Source organism: Seriola lalandi, unplaced genomic scaffold (genome assembly GCF_002814215.2).
Source record: "Seriola lalandi dorsalis isolate HSWRI2012SDOR001 ecotype SW California unplaced genomic scaffold, Sedor1 jcf7180002054934, whole genome shotgun sequence".
In the NCBI taxonomy this organism is placed as follows: domain Eukaryota; kingdom Metazoa; phylum Chordata; class Actinopteri; order Carangiformes; family Carangidae; genus Seriola; species Seriola lalandi.
In genome coordinates this window covers 938,863-957,938 of record NW_019525486.1, presented here as the reverse complement: position 1 = coordinate 957,938, position 19,076 = coordinate 938,863, and the positions used below count along the sequence as shown (strand labels likewise).

The 19,076-nt window shown below is 40.2% G+C and overlaps 1 protein-coding gene across 1 annotated transcript in view; it reads right to left on the bottom strand.

Annotated features, from left to right (window-relative positions):
* Positions 1-9,724: 9,724 nt before the first annotated feature.
* Positions 9,725-19,076, bottom strand: part of LOC111644503 (neurexophilin-1) — a 13,736-nt gene continuing 4,384 nt past the window's right edge. Inside the window, exon 2 of the mRNA XM_023393394.2 lies at positions 9,725-12,004. Within this exon, the coding sequence (XP_023249162.1) occupies positions 11,195-12,004 (810 nt within the window). The 3' untranslated portion in view covers positions 9,725-11,194. The remainder of the gene's footprint in view (positions 12,005-19,076) is intronic.

The window sequence follows — 19,076 nt, the reverse complement described above, 5'->3', positions numbered from 1 at the left end:
CGACGCATTGACATTTGAGACAATAACATCCACATTTCTAGCGTTACTTGGAGCTGCTCAAGTTGTTTCTGTTATTTTGTCTAGTGGTGGAAGAAATAAAAGTAAAACCTAAAAAAGCATTATCACAGTATAATCTTTTAGAATACATTTTTTAAATGCATGTTTGTAGGTTTTTAATGCTTCAGCTGGTAGAACTAATCTTCACTACTTTAGTAGTAGGTCTAATCTATAACATATTTTCATATTATACGTCATGTTATAACTTTATCTTATATTTTATTTCAGAAGTCCTAATCTGCCTAGCAACAAATAACTGCAGCTGTCACATAAATGTAATGTAGTACAATGTCTCCCTTTTAAATTTAGTGAAGTAGAAATGTGCAGTAAGTAGCTCAACTTTGCATTTAAGATGCAATAGAAAACATAGTCTATTGTAAAACATAGTATAAAGAAAAGAATTGAAGGTATATACTGTATGGAGTATATAAAGAGAAAACTGTCATGAAGGAAATAAAACATATAAACAGAAATGTGTTTCATCTTACAGTAAAAGAAAAACAATGTTACTGCTTAGTTCCTTTCCACCAGTGGTATTTTAAACTACTACTACTACTAAATTACTTTAGACTGAAACGCTTATGACAAAACTTGTATTGGAAGCAAATATTGTCATTTTTACAATATATATACTTATTAATTATATATTTTACAACCTGAAGTATCTGTGTTAGATGTAATTGTATTAACTTTGTACCTGCCTACTTCACTTATGTCCACAGTCTTCACACACCACCACCTCCACACACTCTGCACAGGAAACATTTACCAGTGTTTAGTTCTGCTTCTGTCCAAAGGATGGCAGTGCAACACAAAGGAAGGGCAGTGCACCTTAATAGTCTCCTCTCCTGTTAGGGGCCCCGAGCTTCAGTTTATTTCATCACACTATACTGCAGCTGATTTAATAGCATGTACATTTTGTTGTCACCTAAAGGGAATTTCTTGTCATGCTCCAAATTGATGTACCTGTTTGTAGTCTTAGACAGTATTTGTGCTGCGCAGTCAGAAGGCGTGTGGGAGCAGCATGCAGCTCAGACAGTTTTACTGAACAAGCACAGTGAGCTTTTTTAACCGTAGATTATGGATTTATATACGGAAAGTGTGTTTTATGTAGAGCCTAATTTGATTATCACCAAGGCAACGTTGAACCCTTTGATCCTTGAATACCCTGAAGTCAGTTTCTGCACAATACGGTTCAGTTCCATCCTCGATTCAATACGGAAACGAGCGTGTTTGTGTTTGCTGGGCTCTTTTTTGCATCTTTAGTGTCATAATACCTTCTGATTTTCCAGAGGAAGTTCTCCAGCGCGCCTCGGCGCCCTTCCAAACCCTGACCCCTGACATCATCTCAAGGCTTTTGATATGAGCAGATAGATAGATGTGTCTCGTAAGGAGAGGATATAATCTCCATAAAGACCGGTGTCCTTCACCCCATCTGATCTTCCTCCTGCACTTAACCACCTTATCTCCAGGTCCATGATGGTATCAAAGCAAGTTGAGTTCACTTAAATAAGACAGGAAAACAATCAGGGTTTTAATATAAGCGATGCTGTTGGGGGTTTAATTCAATCAGGACAGAGAAATTCCTTCCCGAAATTGATCAGGGTCGTGCGTCACCATTGATTTTCTGTGACATTTCCTTACTCCAACTGCAGTGCTGCGCCTCATTCATGAGATTTTCTTTGTATTTATGTATTGTACACTTTGTATTGTATTCATATTTCACCATCAGCAGCTGTACACCAGCTAATGCCAGAACGGCCCAACACACTAAGCCCCATTTTCTGGGACACTGTCTAAACCAGACTTGAGCGTGCCCTCATTGTGAAGGTCTGCAACCCCCCGAGAGTGCCCGACCTGACCCCAGAAATTGCTCAATTGACTTTTTCCATCTGCAGTTATGTGTGGTGATGGGGAACCATGACATTTACATTTGCACCACTCCAATATGATCTCTTGCTCGGTGCGAGTTTTCGACACAGACTATAGCTCAAAACAGGTCACGAGATCAAAAGTGTCTTTTGCCTGAAGGAGTCACTGAGTCGATCCTCTCCATTTCTGCACCAAATGGTGTTTTCTCTCTTCCTCGCCTCTCGTTTTCTCTCTCTCTCTCTCTCTCTCTCTCACCAGTAACTTGCTGGAACACATTTAGATCCTGAGTAGAACTCCTCAGTGCCCACTCATCACTCTGCGTGGTGTTTGAAGATTACTACGCTCAGAGACATCCTCACTGGGCATCCAGGCAGCTTAGAGGCCAAAATCCATAATCCCTTACCCTTCATGGGAATTCTCCATGCACTTCAACATGCTGAAATACAGCCCCGCTGCAGCAGCCACTCATGGTCGAGGAACTACTGCAGCCGGAGGCCGAGATAGATGGATGACATGTCTCAATGAATGTGGGAGGAAGTTAGATTTAAAAATAAGTTATATACCACAGATAGCTTCTGCCCAGAAATCTAATCTAAAGGGATGTTTCTTGCGTGGTATTTTTATTTCTAATGCGTGCACACTGCCTCAGTCAGTCCACATGCACTGGTAACTGTTTTATGTATACCATAACAGCCCAGACGACATTATTTACTGAAAATATGGGCACTTTGGTGGGACTCAGCAGCTGCACTGCCTCTCCGCTCGTCGTCTCAATAAAGAATTTCCTCTGAGGCTTTAGTGCCTTATTAAAAAGCATAAATAAGTGTAGTTCCTTGATTTAGTAATCTGCATGAACAAGTAATATGTAAAGTTTTTTTTTTTGTAGTTGAAGGACCGGTGGGGTTCAATTTTTCTTCCTCTAGGCTACACTCTGATGCTTTGTTAGACTGCTGTGCTAAAACTTGTGTAATAGCTTGGGGAGTTTGTCTTGCAGCAAACAAGAATAATGAAAATAATCTCATATTCACATTTGGTATTTTGTCATTATGAAAGCGTTTCTTGACTCTAATCCCTTTCCATTTTTTTTTTTTTTCCTTCTTTCTTGAGATACACGAAAGAATCCGAGCGGCCGAGAAAAGGTCAGAGCAGGTTTTAGTCAAACATCAGGAAGCAGGATCACATGTGTTGAGCCAGTGGTTTCTAACTCACTGCACCATCTGTGCACATATTTATTTATTTATTTATTTTTGATTAACACTAAATCAAAGTGGTTAACAGGGATTTAAAACATTTTTTTTTTTTTTTGTCAACCTTTCAACGGCAGTTTGCAAGGACATCTCCGTCCCTTTAGTCTCCATACGTTTGTCTACAACATGTTGAGCTCTAACTTGGACAAAATGTCAGCATGAGTGCCCTTGGTCAGTGAGGAGCTGGACCGTTACCCAGCACTACCGGCCTAACCTGTATCAGAGTGTTGCAGCTCTCTCTCCCCTGCTGTTTGGCATGCTCCGTGGCACCAAGTGCTGAGGGCAGAGCGTGTCGCCGAGCTGGCACCGGCCTGAACTCGTTCAAGGTTACTCTTTGATTTAATGGTGATGCATTTTTTAAAACCGCATCATCCCTCTCTCTCTTGCCACAGCGCCTAGTCCATCTCTGTCACAAACACTGGCTGTGCGTCTCACCTTTAGCAGTGGAAGCACCAGGAGAGGTTGTTTAAGGTATAAATCAATGGCAAACGAAGCCCCAGCTCCAGTGCAAGATGGCCCTGATTGTTTTACCTGCCGGCTTGTTTTAAAGGCAGGACGGCGAAGGAAAACTGTTCTATATATTCAGACTATGACATGGGAAAATGGTCTACTCATCATGTAGACAGCTCCTTGTATGGGCAGCAACAATCATCGCCCGACTGCAATGCCTTGATGTTTTGATGCATAACCAGGCACTGTGGTGAAATGTAACAGCGTAGTGATCGTCTCTGCCCCCCTGAAGATGTAAATGATGGAGAGAAGTATCAGTTTGTTCTTTATCGCGTCTTTGTCTCGTATAAATAGCATCACTTAGCTCTATACTCAGTGATGTTTGTGACAAGGTGAAATTTGGTAATCATCGCCTCTCTCTGCTGTTGTTTCAGCGGATATACACTGACAGCGTTGGGTATCGTAAAAATAGATCATCAACCAGTTGCTCTCGTGCTCTGAGGTGCAGCTGCTTGTGAACGAGCCTAATCGTCGGGGGGGTTAGCATCGGTGCACGCAACACACACACACACACACACACACACACACACACACACACAGATATATTCAGCTGATCAGACACACAACTTTCCTTTTCCTTAACTGAAATTAAATCTGAGCCGTTCAGGCATGAGAACATGAGCGCTTGCGTCGTGTGGCAGGCTGTTATGGATGGAGATGAGGATTTCTGATAGCAACAGAAAAGTGATAAATCACAGGATAGAAACAGGCCATATTCACGAGCCATGTAATCCTCTTATATCTCATGTCATTTTGGAGAAAGAAGACACATCTTTGCCGTCAGTACTTCTGTTTTCTGGTTTGATGAAGACACCCCTCACAAGAAGTGGGAAGCTGCACATGAGGAAACCTGATGAGCAGAAATTAGTTGAACAAACACGTCTTAGTGCTGAGAAGCTGCAGTCAACAGAAGGACACTTATTTACTCAGTGTTGGGAGGATTTCTCCGAAGCTATGGGCAGCAGTGCACGACTATGACCAGCTGTATCAAGTAAAGAACCAGCTTCTTCTATTTTTGTGAATTAATTTAAACATTTTTTTAATTTAATCCTTATGGCAGCGTTGCAATGCGCCTCTTCTTCAACATTTGACTGGCGTTGCTCAGAACAGCTACTTTTTCCTCTGATTTCTGCCTTTAAATCTTGTAAAACTGATAAAATTACCGGCTGACTTTTCAAATGATCATTTTAATGAAGCATAAAGTATAAATCTGGTAAGAAATTCAACCTGCCAGCTGCTCTTAAACCATACATGAAGTTATAGGATATAGCTCCTGCTGTAGATAGACTAATAATCTCACTGATGCAGGGCTGGAACTTATTATTATTTTGTATTAGCAATTAATCGCTTAATCTGTTTTAATGATTATTGGCTTCATTGCTTAGCGTATAAATGGCCAGAAAATATTGAAAAATGCATCCACCATAATTTTCCATAGCCCCTGGTGACATGTTCAAATGTCTAAGAAAAAAAAAAAACAGCTGATCATCCAAAGTAATTAATTTACAATGATGTAAAACAGAGAGAGGTGACGTGAGCTGCTGGAACAAGGACATGTTTGACATTTGTGCTTTTATGCTCAATTGTGTTGAAGTATCTTTTCCTTGTGGAAGAAGGATCCGTCCTCTGCTGCTTCTTTAAACCTTCTTTTTCTTATTTGAATAGAGGGTCAAAGTAGAGAGGGGAGTCGCCTGCTGAGACAGTTGCAAAGCCCTTTGAGAAACTCTGTAATCTGTGAACTATACCACAACTGCTATCAACTATAAGTTGAATTGATCACAGACAAAAAAATTACTCAAATTAAGTCGTCTATCGAGCAAAATGCCAAGTATCTACTTTTTTCCAGCTTCTTAAATGTGAGAATTTATCAGTTTTTCTCTGTTTTACGTCAATGTGAATAGAATATCTGTGGATTCTCGACCGTTAGTCAAACAAAACAAGCAAACTGAAGACGTGTCCGTGGCCGCTGAGAAGTTGCAATGGTAATTTTTCACAATTATCTGAAGTTTTATCGACTATTGAATGATTAAACGATTAATAAAATAAAGAAATCTGATGATTAATTGATAATGAAAGTAGTTGTTAGTCGTAGCCTCATGTGACTCAAGTAACTGAAGCTATTCATTGATGATCAGTTTCCTTGCCGATTGTTCTTTCAGTCGACTAATAGATTCACTGACCTTTGGTTTCAGCGCTACATTGATATATTGACAAACAGTATAACTAAAATCAATCAAATCAAATCAATATTGACTCAGTGGTCGGGTCAAAATAGCACAGACTGAATACACCAGGTTAACTTTACCCAGTGGGTCACCAAATCAAACCCAAGACAATGTGTCGTCAAGTGTTATTTTTGAATTATTAAAGCAAACTAAAAGGTGGTTAAAGGTGGAATCGGTGTTTGACAAAACAACTCCAAGTTTTTACCTTGAAATTGTCACAAATGTGTTGTTGTTGTTGTTGTTGTTGTTTGTAGAAAAGAAGCAGCGTAGAACATGACACAGGTTTTCGTCACACTGCGGTTCTGTACTCACAGGTCTGAGAGTTAACCCATCATTGTATCTGTGCTGTAGTGACTCCATCTCTGCTTCTCTAACTGTTGCACTCTTTTCACTTTCCTGTAGTGTTGGTTTTTTATTTGTAACATCAGCATCTGTTGCATCATTGTAATTTTCTAAGCGCGGTCCTGGTGCTCCACACGAGTGTGTGGGAGCAGCCTGATAAAATGCGGGAACGGCTCATGTCTTCATATAGTGTGGTGAAGGCTGGAGACTTGGAGACATTTGGTTTTGAAAGCAGCTGAGACGTCCAGATGACAGATATTTGAAAGCCGCCTAATTTCTCTCAGATTCACGATGAGCCGAGTAGCATCGGATCATAGGTGCAAACAGCAAAATGGGAGAATTAACAGTCGCTGCTGTCAGCCATTATCCATTGTACTGAGAATTGACAGCGTTACGAGGCTAACATCCATTAGGAGCAATTAGCCACGACACACAGGTGCCCTGCATTTCAGTCTTTCACAGACCTTTCATTAAAAGCCTCAAAATATTCTTAATTTCTACACCCCTTCCAAAGAAAGATCTGTATACCAAATATAATATAAGCAGCGGGACAGAATTAAATAGAGCGTAAACTTAATTTCATGTTGCCACAATTCATTCGATTCATATGGGCTTAATAGTATTGTTCATTTTCCTGCATATTTAGGGGTGAAGTGTTCGTACCTGGTTATGTCTAGGGGGCATTAAGTCTGACTAATGAAATGACTCTATCCTCAGTGGCGTTTTAATCTATTCACTGGGAAAGTAATTGACAAGCCCACAGTATGTGCATTAGGATAGCTCCGGCACCAAAGGACAGCTGTCACTAAAGCAATTAAAATGACAAAGGTTAATTAATTCTCTCCAGTTTTTACCTGATATGAGACATTCACAATGAGTGAGTTTTCATTTCCGGAGGAGTAATAGTGTTTTGAGGAGAGTAATTTATTTGTGATTTAAAAAAAAAAAAAAAAAAAAAAAACACCAGCCATTGTCTGATAGAGCCTTTAATATGTCAATACCTCACACAAAACTGCGCCTCAGGACAGCTTCAGCCCCAGATTTGAAATGAATTCTGCAGCAGCGCATGATCTGAAATGACAATTGGTTGTTGTTTTTTCGAGTAAGATGCCTATTATTTCTTCTGTAGTGGCGCAAACAAAATGTGATTTGTTTATAAATGAGGCGTGTGAGGATGTTTTACACTTAAACATTTCATTTGAACAAACGTCTGTAAGTGGAAAAGTGTAGCTCTACATTTTTCCCCTGCGGCTGGGGGTCAAGCGGAAGAAAACCAAGATGCAAATAATTACTATGCCAACCACCTCTGACACCGCGAGAGCAGAACCCAAGAACTTTCTAATCCACCTAAATGTCAAAGCAACGTTCGCAGCCCTCCCTCCGTGTGAATCTCCACAGGCTGCCAAAAGGCCAGTGGTTAGTCATCTGTTTACTCCTGCAGCTGCTGGGTGTCATTGGGACTCTGAAGGAGAAATCCCATGATTCTCTCTGCCATTTCTGACAGCTCCCGCCCAGACCACATTAATCAGGGATTGTGGGTGAGCTGGAGGATAGACGGCAGGCATGGATGGCTCCGGCCCAGGACAACTGAACCGAGGGAGAAGATCTGGGCCCAAAGATAACTTACACGTCCAGACACTGCTGGGTTGTAATGCTGTCGGTTTCATTCATACACAGAGAGTTCATTAAATGGACAGCTCTCAAAGGAAATGGCCAGTTGGTCTTGTTGCCGGGTAAAATGGCGCTTTGAAATGAACATAATTTAAGAAACGGAGGCTTTAAAGAGGAGTTAAATGAACCCGATCTGTCCCAGTTGTGCAAATAATTCTCCAAGAAAGAGATTTGCTGAATTGAGGTTATTAGATATTTCAGATTGGTTTGAATGTAATTTCTAAAAAAAAAAAAAAGAAGAAGTATTTAATTATTTAACTCTGCTGTCTCCATCTCCTCCATTTAATAATTTCATCAAGTTCTACTGAAGGTACAATCAGTGATCTAAAAGTTAGTAAAAGATTAGCTCCAGAGGTAAAAGCCAAAACCTCCCAAAACGATTGACAGGTCTTTCAGAATAGGGACTAAAACCACAAATCCACAATGTTTGTGCGAGTACAACAGCCGAACATTTAATTATACATTTCATTCTTTTATTTATTTGATTTGAAACACACACAATGTAGATTTTCAATCTTTTGTCAAACTCTAATAATTGATTAGTTTGACAACTAGGGGGCAGCAAAATCATCTTTAAAAAACATCACTGACAAATGATCAGCTTCTAAAGCTCGTTTGGCTTCTGTGTTAGTTTCCAAACAGATAAACTCGTGTTTATTTGGACTCGTGTTCCTCATATATAAGTCAAACATTCACTTTCCTCTGGTCTCCTCTAGCTGAAAACATCTGGCTCGTTAGCTGCTAAATGCTGCACCATGTTCACCAGCCAGTGGCCCCACCTGAGAGCCCCGAGACTGAACCGACACCAGTAAAGCCGTGGGCCGTAAAACCAAAACAACGGACTGAAAGATGCTAAAACAGCTGAGAGTGCAACAGTGTGATCTTCTCTGTTCGTCACAACAAGTGACATCTCTCACATTACTCACAGTCAGTTGAAATGTTGATTAGTGTAGCTTTAAGTTATATTTGTGAATACATCAGTATCATTATTATTATTATTATTATTATTACTATTACTATTTGGGCCTGAAACAGTAAACAACATAATACAGTGCATTTACGGAGACGACATCAGTCAGGGAACAGATCCATCTCTCAGCGGCTCTCACACCAAACACTTTGGTGCCAGACTGTTTACACTTGTAAGATTATGTGCATAATGAGGCTGCATTGTCTCAGCAAAGTGCTGCTTTAATTCTTTGAAGCTGAACAAACTGTCCCTGGCACATTTGGGTAGGGGTGGAGGGATATCAAAGTCACTTTATTGAGATGAAAGAACTGGCCCAAACAGCAATCTGAGACATTAGTCATTCCTTCTTCTCTGTGACAGAAACATGCTCTCAATTTACGAGTCAGGTGCTTCCAGTGATTTCTGCCCTCCTTGTTCCTCCACATCATAAATTCCTCTTTATGCTCACTCATCCCACAGGCGGACCCCCTATTCTCTGGCCTGCCTTGTCAGAAAATACACCCCATGTTGGCATATTGGATGTCGTCCAGGCTGCCATTAGCAGTTACTGTGTCGCGCATACCATAGCGAACTCTATGAAAGAGCACTGAATTTAAATAGACAGCAGTGATCGCGCCCCTAGGTGCACATTTGTACTTTTTTACAGGTTTTCTATCGGCACTTTAATTCATTCTTTCTATGGTGTTGACTCTGCAGAGCTCCCACTTACACTATGTTCATTTCCTCTAAATGCTTCACGTGGAGCCACTGGCTCTCAATTTATGTAATGAAGGTTTAATAGCCAATTGGAACATCCAATATCATTAACAGCCAGTGTTAGTCTCATCCTGAATTTGCCTTTTTTTTTTTTTTTTTTTTTTTTTTTTTTTTTTTTTTTTTTTTTAATAACCAGAGGTGCAAACGTTTGATAGGTGGAATATGTGATTAGCACCTGCTGTTCAATGTATGTCCTGTCTCCACTGGAGCGAGGAACCACATTTTACCACTTCTCACATCTTAGCACAGTGTTTGCTCTTTTTCAGCCTCTGTGAATCAGCATCTCTACGATTTCCATGTTTTCACCTCTTCTAATATCTCTTTTTTTTAAAAAAAAACACTTTTGACCTCGTTTCTTTTTCTCGTTCTCTAACACTTTTCTATAAAAAATGATTATTCTAGCATGTACAGATAGTTATTTTTGGATAATGTGGGGGCACGGTGGCTCTGACACTTCTTACTACTGGCTGCTTGTCATGTTAGTGATGCGTGAGTTGAGATTTATTATACTGGACTTATTATAAGGTGTCTTAAATGTCTAAAATGGAAATGCAGGAGAATTAGAGCACAGAAATGTTTGATTTGTTTTTTTAAGAAGCAGTGCAGAAAAATGATCTTCTGTATCTCTGTCATCGTGTGTGTCTTCTGCAAGTTTTATTTATTTATTGCGACATTTACTTGCTTATGTTTGATCTGACGGGAGCCCTCCATTGTTTTCATTTACTGCGCGCCACCCGTGGCCTTAAAACTGCTAACACATAACACAGAATTAAAATAGAAGTACTTCTTTTTTTTCTTTTTACTCCTGTAACACTCGTGACTTGATGGAGATTATTTCTGACAGCTGCAATAACATGAAAATATAGATGGACGTTATTCAGTTGTTTACCACATTCGGTTCATGCATGGACATGGACGAGATTCCAACAACAATATCAGAGAGGTATATTCACTCTAACAATCACACTGCAGAAAACAACACCACTCAAAATATGTTTGCTTTTTCCATTATGCCCTCTAATGCATACTGACAGATTCTTCTTATTTGCATTGACATTTACGTGTTTGCGATGATTACCAGAGACTGATTGGAAAAGACAGAAAGCATGATTGAGACGGAAATACACTATCAACATAAACAACGAAATTAGCAGGAGAAAACATTAATAAAATTGTTTTCTGGTCTTTGTGTGGAATCCACAATATTTACATAAATACAATCAGCATATTTTTACGGTTGGCTTGAGAATTTCCTTTCGATGTAAGTAGCTATGCATATAATATGAGTATTGCAAGCCTATAAATGCTTCCCTAAATGCTCTCTCATAATGACCAGGGCAGGTCTGTTCATTGGAGCAATATCAGTCTCGCGACAAAGATATGTTAGCTGTAATAATGCTTGTCAACATTTCAAGTTTGAAGTGTCCTGACTCCATTTTCATTCAAACAATGTGACATCGCTCAGGATCCGACAGCCTGTCTCTGTGTCCTTTTTTTTTTTTTTCCTTTTTTCTTTTTTCCCCCCGCCTCGTCTTGTCACATGATCACCCGGTGGGGAGGTAAGGGGTGTCGCTGTGGTAGTTGTAGTCTGGACACACCTTCTGCACCAGCTTGTAGTCGGTGCTGTAGAAGGTGATGAAGATGCAGATGACTTTGAAGGGCTTGGAGCACAGCCAGGACACGTGGCTCTGGGTCTGCTCCTGCGGGCAGCTCTGCGATGGGTCATGGGCACACAGTGAGTTCCTGGTGCCCTTCTCCACCTTCTCGTACTCCACCCTGCAGTTGAACAGCTTGGTGTCCTTGGTCTCCAGAGCTGTCTGCTGCTGCTGCTGCTGCTGCTGCTGCTGGTGATGGTGGTGGTACTGCTGGTGCTGCTGGTGGACCTGGAACTCCACGGCTTTGGTCGGAGGAACAAGTCCCACGGACACGTTGCCCTGACCGGTGGAGTTGTGGCGGAAGTAGACGCTGAACGTCCCGTTACCGTGATCCACGATTTTACCGGTGATGAGAAGGTTGAGCTTCACCGTCTTGATGTTAGAATGAAAGTCGCCCCAACCGAACATCTTCTTGAACTTGCCGGTCTTGACAATGGGCCTCCTCTTCGTCCTGGATCGAGGGTCGTGGGGGTTTGAAGCGTTGTAAAGCCAGTTCCACTGCTCCTGTTTAGAGAAGGAGTCTGCGTCATCGTAGTTCAGATCCAGAGAGGTGAAGTTCTCTTTGCCATCGAGTGTCTGGGACAGCAGGCGGCTGATGGAGAAGGCCTTGCTGCTGTCGGCCCAGTAGGTCTTCACTTTGGATTTTGAGCTCTCTCTTAAGTCCGAATTTCCTGAACTCGGTGAATCAGCACTGGTGGCCTGGAAGAAGAATAACAACAACAACAAAAGACAGGGAAAATTAGTGAGAAGTCTCCAACTGGAAAACACTTTGGCTGCACAAGACTCAGATAGGCTGATAGTGACTTTTTGGAGTATAAATTATTAGAGCATGCTACAAGGATGAAATGTGCGTCAGATTTAGGACCACAGGGATCTGTCCATTTGAACTGGTCTGTCCTCCAAAAGAAAAATGAAAGCAACAGTCATTTCAGCCAATGGCCAAAAACAACATATGTTTACCTTCAAGTGGCAAAGCCCAATAGCTGGGAGGAATTATACTCAGTCGTGAGCGAATAAGGAAATAATCCACAGATGGAGGAGGCCGGACAAAAACATTAGACTTTGTTATGTGGAGATGGATGTTTCTTTTAATCGTGACCATGATTGTTCCATTAACTTCATAAAGCTTATATTATTTTGATCATGATGTTAAAGTTCTCCTGACCTCAACAAAGTACACTACACAGTTTCCCTATCATCAACCAAGTTCCTCAACCTCACCAAGAGAAAAGAGATTTACCTTTCTAACAGTGATTTGTTACGGTTGTGGACGACACAGACGAACGATGTCGTCCTGCTGACGACTCTCAGAGCATAAACAAAGTATTATAATTATTAATTCTGTTGTTCAATTTAAAGGAATTGTTGCTTTAAATCCATCCTGTTGTATTTACGTCACATAACACCAGCAAAGCTTAAAACGGCCTCATATTTTGCTTCCAGTTTGACATGTTCACGTCTTGTTGCAATCACACAAAATTATTAGAGTTATGGCTGTTTATCTCAAATCTGTTTTTACCCTGTTTGGTGAAATGTTTTTCAACACAAATAGCTGGGACCTACTGTGAAAACATTTTCTGTTATTGAAACATATTTCGAAGGAATCCTTTGAAGGAGGACTGTGACCAGAACTGTATCCATAGAACTTACATTCATTTTGCACCTCATGAATTACAACCATTGCCAAAGCTCAGTGTCAGAGTAAGAGGCAATGTAATCTTTATTTATTTAGAGAGGCAGAAATTAAGCGAGTGGACGTCGATGTTGGTGGATGTTGGTGAATGTGACTGAAGCATTTCAAGCCAGAGAGTCAGAGCGGCGTCTTGTAGCAGTCTGAATATTGATGTTGGCTTTATTGTGTTGGTGATTGTGAGTTTATTTGAACGATTAATAACGATGATCTTTCCCTCCCCTTGACCTCACAGAAATGAACAAACATTGTCACTGAATGTGATCTGTGTTTTGTGCAGAAGGTCAGTGTTCTGTCAGGCATTAGTGTTGTCTGGACATACTGTAAGCTCGTTTTGTGTTTCCTCAAAATCTGTGGACATCCTTCCAACATGCAGGACAGGTCTCCTTGGTGACAGTAAAAAAAAAAAAACACACCACGAACAAATACAGATGATTTATCCGTCCTCGAGCGCGTCAGTGCCCATAACAAAAGGTGTTAATGCTGTAACTAAGTCTTACGGTGTGTGAAACATCTTGTGCGGAGCGTCCTAATCAAGATTAAGGGTATTCCTGCCATACATCGAGATGAATGAAGCGCTCCTCGGGTGCAGACGTGATGCAACAGCAGACTATTACCTGCTGAATGTGCCCTGAATGGATGATTGATGATTCATTCTGTGTCTCTCCTCTAACAATCACACAGATGAGAGAGCGAAGACTCCCCGTGCACCCCACAGAGGCCTGTGACAGTGATGTCCAAACCCCGGCCGAGGAACGTGACAGCAGATCTATCTGGTCGAAGCGTTTATATTTCGTACCTGCACGCTGCGATCAATACTCTGAAAATAAGGTCTTCTCTCATTCAGAAAGTTCACTGAATGACATTGTAGCACTGTAGACCGGAGTGTGAGACGAGCTTTCGTTAACTAAACCGTTTGCAGGAGTTGTGATCTTCCTCTGAAGCCCGCCTTCGTTTAATGCACTTGGCTTCAGAGTGGAGGAGTTTGAAAAGATGGCCTACAGCTGTTTTGAAGAGACCGCGATGATGAATGACCTGATGTGAGCGAACCGTTAGTGGCATTGTGGAGACTTTGGCTTAGTAGCTGTTTCATCCCCCCCCCCCCTCTGAGTAGAGATAGACAGCCTGAACCTTTTTTAAATGCAACATGATACACGGAGATTGAAGCTTTTCAAACCCAGAAGAAGTTTTGAAACAGCCAGATCTTTGCAGCCGGTTGGTTCTATAAAAGGAAAAGGAAAGCTGCGGGACCTTCACAGGGAAATGTTTGTAGTGATGAGGTCAAGAGGAATATGAATTTCAGCAGTTTCCTTGTGCAGTGGGGCAGTTAAACTGTATTAATGAACACCTCCTTTTGTCTTCCATTGCTGGAAACAAAAGTCTGTCGTGTTGCCTGATGTATTGTAAAAAGATAAAGTGAGTGTGAGGAAGAGGGAGGCTTCCTGTTCAGGATTTATTTGCACCATTATAGTCAAACATAAAGCTCCTTAGGATGTAAAAGTTCAGTGAAATAGTATCTTATAGACTGTCAGCCAAGGAGCTATAAAGTGGATTATCACATAATAGCTCAGTCTTTATTTTTGGGTTTGAGAATATTTCATGTTTGATCATGTTTCAGTCATTTCTTTTCATTTCATGGTACAAATTAAAGCATTTCAAAGGATAACGCAGCAGCTAAGCTAAGTTGATGGGCTAACACTTTAAGTCCCCCCATTTAGCATTTAATAGCAGCACGTAAACATTAAATAAATGGTTTTAGTCTTACAATAGTCTAGTGTTTATTAATGCGTTTGTTAACAATTATAACTCCGGTGGGCAACGAAAACCGTCTCTGTTTGTTTAAATAGTTGTAATGATATAAAATATGTCTTCACAGGAGAAGTTATAATTGCTGATGAATACTGTGCATTAATAAACATTTAAAATGTCCCTATAGCTGCCGTTAAACTACATTATAGAGTGTTATATGCCATTTTTTGAGTGTTTGTGTACTGCTTATTAAGGCTAAATAAGGGGACTTTAAGTGTTCCAGTTTTTACTGACATTTTTATACACTTAATGTCACAAGGTGGAAAATAATGTTGAGGAAAAACTGGTGAACTTGGATGGGTTTCTAACACTTGATCCTCTGTGAGTTTGAATGTGGATTCAGTTTAAGATGTTTCCAGTTTTTCTAAAAGGATAAACTGTCTCTAAATGACCTTTGACTGCGAATGTGAAACTCTAAGCCCCATTTATTTGTCCTGATTTTTTCTATTCTGAGTCGTTAAATGACTGTAGTCTCTAGTGATCAAATGAAATATCATTTTCTTAGTGCAGTAATTACTGATGCTTCTCAGTAACTGGGTTTCAGTCTCAACGGAGTCCTGAAACCAGATCAAGGGATATTAGGAAACTGCTTTGAGCTGGTTTAAGTGACTGTCAGGCTAATAAGTGGCAGTGTGTATGTGTGGATGCAGCGTTTTGAGGTGTAAATGTGAAGAACATTTCCCAAACAGTGCAGATCCGAGCAGGTTTACGAGCCAGGTGGTTCGAATTTTTATCATTTTGTCAAGCGGGAAATTAGATTGCCTCCAACATAATGTTTTGAAAAGCTACGTAATTTTCTGCAACTTCATGTGATGAATAATTTTGTAAGAGGAGGTGTCACTGGAATCAATTTTTTCGAGGGGATTTCTTGACTATTTTTCTTCCAAGATTATCAAAATTACACAGCACATCTGAAGTGCGTGCCCAGTCATCGTCAGACCTAATTCCTTGTTGTGGAAACTCGCTCTGTTGTCACCGGCGTTATGTATGGTCCCCAAACTGTGACATGCAATTAGCTTTCATCTAAAGCACCTGACAGTCTCTGGATTAGAGCACTCGGAGGCACATTCACAGAGACCCCACTTCACGGATTAGAGCCCAACCTGTAATCCAGCCCGGGGAGATTAGGCAGATCAGAGGCAGTCCTGACTAAAGCAACGTTTATATCCAGAACACCCCGACTGACTGCAGCAACACTCGGAGGGCCAAGATTTACCTCTTGCTGGCTTCAAAAACATGCAAGTGAGGCACAAAGAGAGAGTGTGAGTGTTAGATGCATGAATGTGTCTGGAGGAGATACTGCAGAGAGAAAAGAGGCAGAGAGCTGCTGGATAAAGGACAGGGGGAAATAAAAGAACAAACATGGAGGCGTAAAGGTCAACAGTCACACTTTGATAACTTTGGGTTTAACAGATATTGGTTTGTCAATAGTGGATTTTATTAAATATCAAATAAGGGACAAACCAAATTGTCCGTGGGATAAAGGTGAACTGTCTTTGTTTAATTAAAATTCATTTTCTGAATTTGATTTGATTTCAGGGGTTGTTGTTAAAGCAGCATTACGCAACGTTTTTGGTTCGGACGTGTCCTTAAAATGAAGCGGTAACAGCCACTTGCGACCATTCGTTACAGGTTGGAGTTATGTCAATCAATTGTGAGCGGTTCAACCGAGCAGTGAATTTCCCATCTAAACTTCTGAGAGAAAATAAAAAGGATCCGGCCTCTCACCAGACAAAAGCAAAGATTAGAGAGAAATCTGAAAAAATGCAAAATGCCATTTTCCCATTAATTATCTTGCGACCCCTCAGACGTCTGTTGTGACCCAGTGGAGGGGTCCCCACCCTCCAGTTCAGAACCACTGCCTTTGGGGAATCTCACCAGTGATTTCAGCCCATTTACTGTAAATCATGATACTTTGTGAAATATCACCTCTAATGTAAAAGTCAGAAAAAGATGTGCACACTGAACATAGAGCTCTCAATACATTTAATTTAACAAAGAAATATTTCAATCTAACTGAGATCTTTGTCTAATTGTTAAAATCATTTCTTAAGCTTTTCTTTGTCCCATGTGATAGTAATGTAAACATGTTGTTTTGGATTGTTGGTTGGACAAAACAAGTAATTTGAAGTCGTCAACTTGAACTTTAAGAAATTGTATGTAAATGTAATTTTTTTAGATCAAATGTATTAATCAAGAAAATAATCAGATTAATCGATAATGAAGAAGAAGATGATGATCTAATTACGTGTCACAAAAAAGGGCTTGAACAGGAAAAGTACAAACTAGCAGTTGACCTGAATTAATGTCAAAGTGTGCAACAAAGAAATAAAGAAAAGAAAAGAAAAGAAAAGAGGATACATGATGCCCACGCTGAGAGAAACATCCATTATTCAAAAAGGAAACAATTAGCTTCCATAGAAACTTCTGCATAAAAGAAATAGTAAGTAGTAAGTTTATCTATATGTTTCCATGCTGCTGTGTTTTATTAGTTATTTGGAAGCTATTTGTCTCCATTCGTTCCTCTATATGAAAAAACTCTTCAAGGACAAGGTTGGTGATAATTGTGCTGTTATCAACTAATCCCAAACAAACAATGAGTCGACCGTATCGAGTGCAGCCAAAAGATGTGACGTATCTCCTCCCTCTGTTCCACAGACACTCGCAAAGAAATTCAAACATTAAAACGAGCCATAATGTTTCACTGGGTGACACGTTCCAGTACCACCAACATGGGCACTGCAGTTTATCTTGAATCAATCCCACATACGCTGTCCTGCTGCTGTAACTACTCACTTGTGCACCAAACGTGTATTAATCCGCAGCTGAAAGTAGTTCCAGATTAAATGCACTATTTACTCCTGGTTGAGCAACAGTTGCTAATAACAGTGCCCAGGTGTTTTAGGAAATTATGTAGGCTTTTTAAAAATAATAATAGTGAAAATGAAAGCACATATTTTTGAGCTGTTTCTAAAGATTTACGTCTTGCTCAGAGAGACAGACTAACACACTGTTGGTTTTCTTGGGGTTTGTTGACAATAGAAAGTAAAGAATAACACCAGCCTTATCTTTAAAACTTGAGAAAATTAGTTGTGTAATCCCTCGCAGTGGATGCTGAATCTGACGTTCACTGTAATAAATTACCAAACTTAAGCAAGTTTAAAGGGATTTTCCATTTGTGCAGAAATAATTGGAAACCAATGGCTGCCAATCCAAAAATCTAAAACTTTATACATTTGAAAATTGTCAGGAAAATGTCAAATTTCTAAAACATGCAAATGTACTGATGTAGTCCTTAAAAAGAGCTGCTGTTAGCTCCCTGAAAACATATTTTCTAAATCAGCTTTTTGCAGTGAGTGACGGGTTTCTATATGAACACAACATTTTCATTCTTTCTAAAGTCTGAACAATTTTAAATCCCAATGTGAGACTTTCTGTTTCCTGTTTTCTCTGTGCCATTCTCACTGTTTTCAGATGGGCAGAAAAAAAAATGTGATGTCAAATACTTCAATAGCATCAGTCAGGATTCAGCAACATAACGACAGTTCTTGGGTTGTTTGCTCATACCCGCTGTCAATCAAATCACAATCACACAGTCCTCGTGAAGCAGATCAGATGAGTTTTGAGCTTTAAACTCTTAATTAATAATAAGTACATGTAAGGATTATTTTTTACTGAGCTTTAACTTTGATTGTTGCACATTAAGCAATAAATATTTAATGTCACGGAAGATAAAATACTTTCTAAAACAGAAACAAAAATGATTTGAAACCATACTTCCAAGGGGCTTTAAAGATATTACATAAAAGTAAAATATATTTGTTATCAGTAGCCTTTAATGGGTAGTAGTGATTTAGTATTGCACCTCCATATAAGTTTGGCAGAGGCTGAGATGTCCTGAATTTTAATTTCTAGTATCAGTGCTGGCTAATATATCCCCCCCCCCCTCGACACCCCCCCCAAAACAAGCAAAAGCATCTTTTTGTTCGACCATAACTACCTTCCCTCCGAACTCCATGCTTACAGTTAGACACACAGACCTCGGTGTGTGCCAGAACAACTGGTATCACACCTGCTTACACAAAGTCACGTCGGTCACAGCCTCGTGCAGCAGCATGAAAAAATGTAATTTATGGTATATATGAAATACAGTGAAGGATGTGAAAGATATTCAAACGTAGCTTCCAATCATATTTAGAGGCTTTCATTTCACAGCTCCGAGTTTTTCTAACTTTTCGACCTGCAATTTGTTAAGCAGGAGTCTCCCCCCCC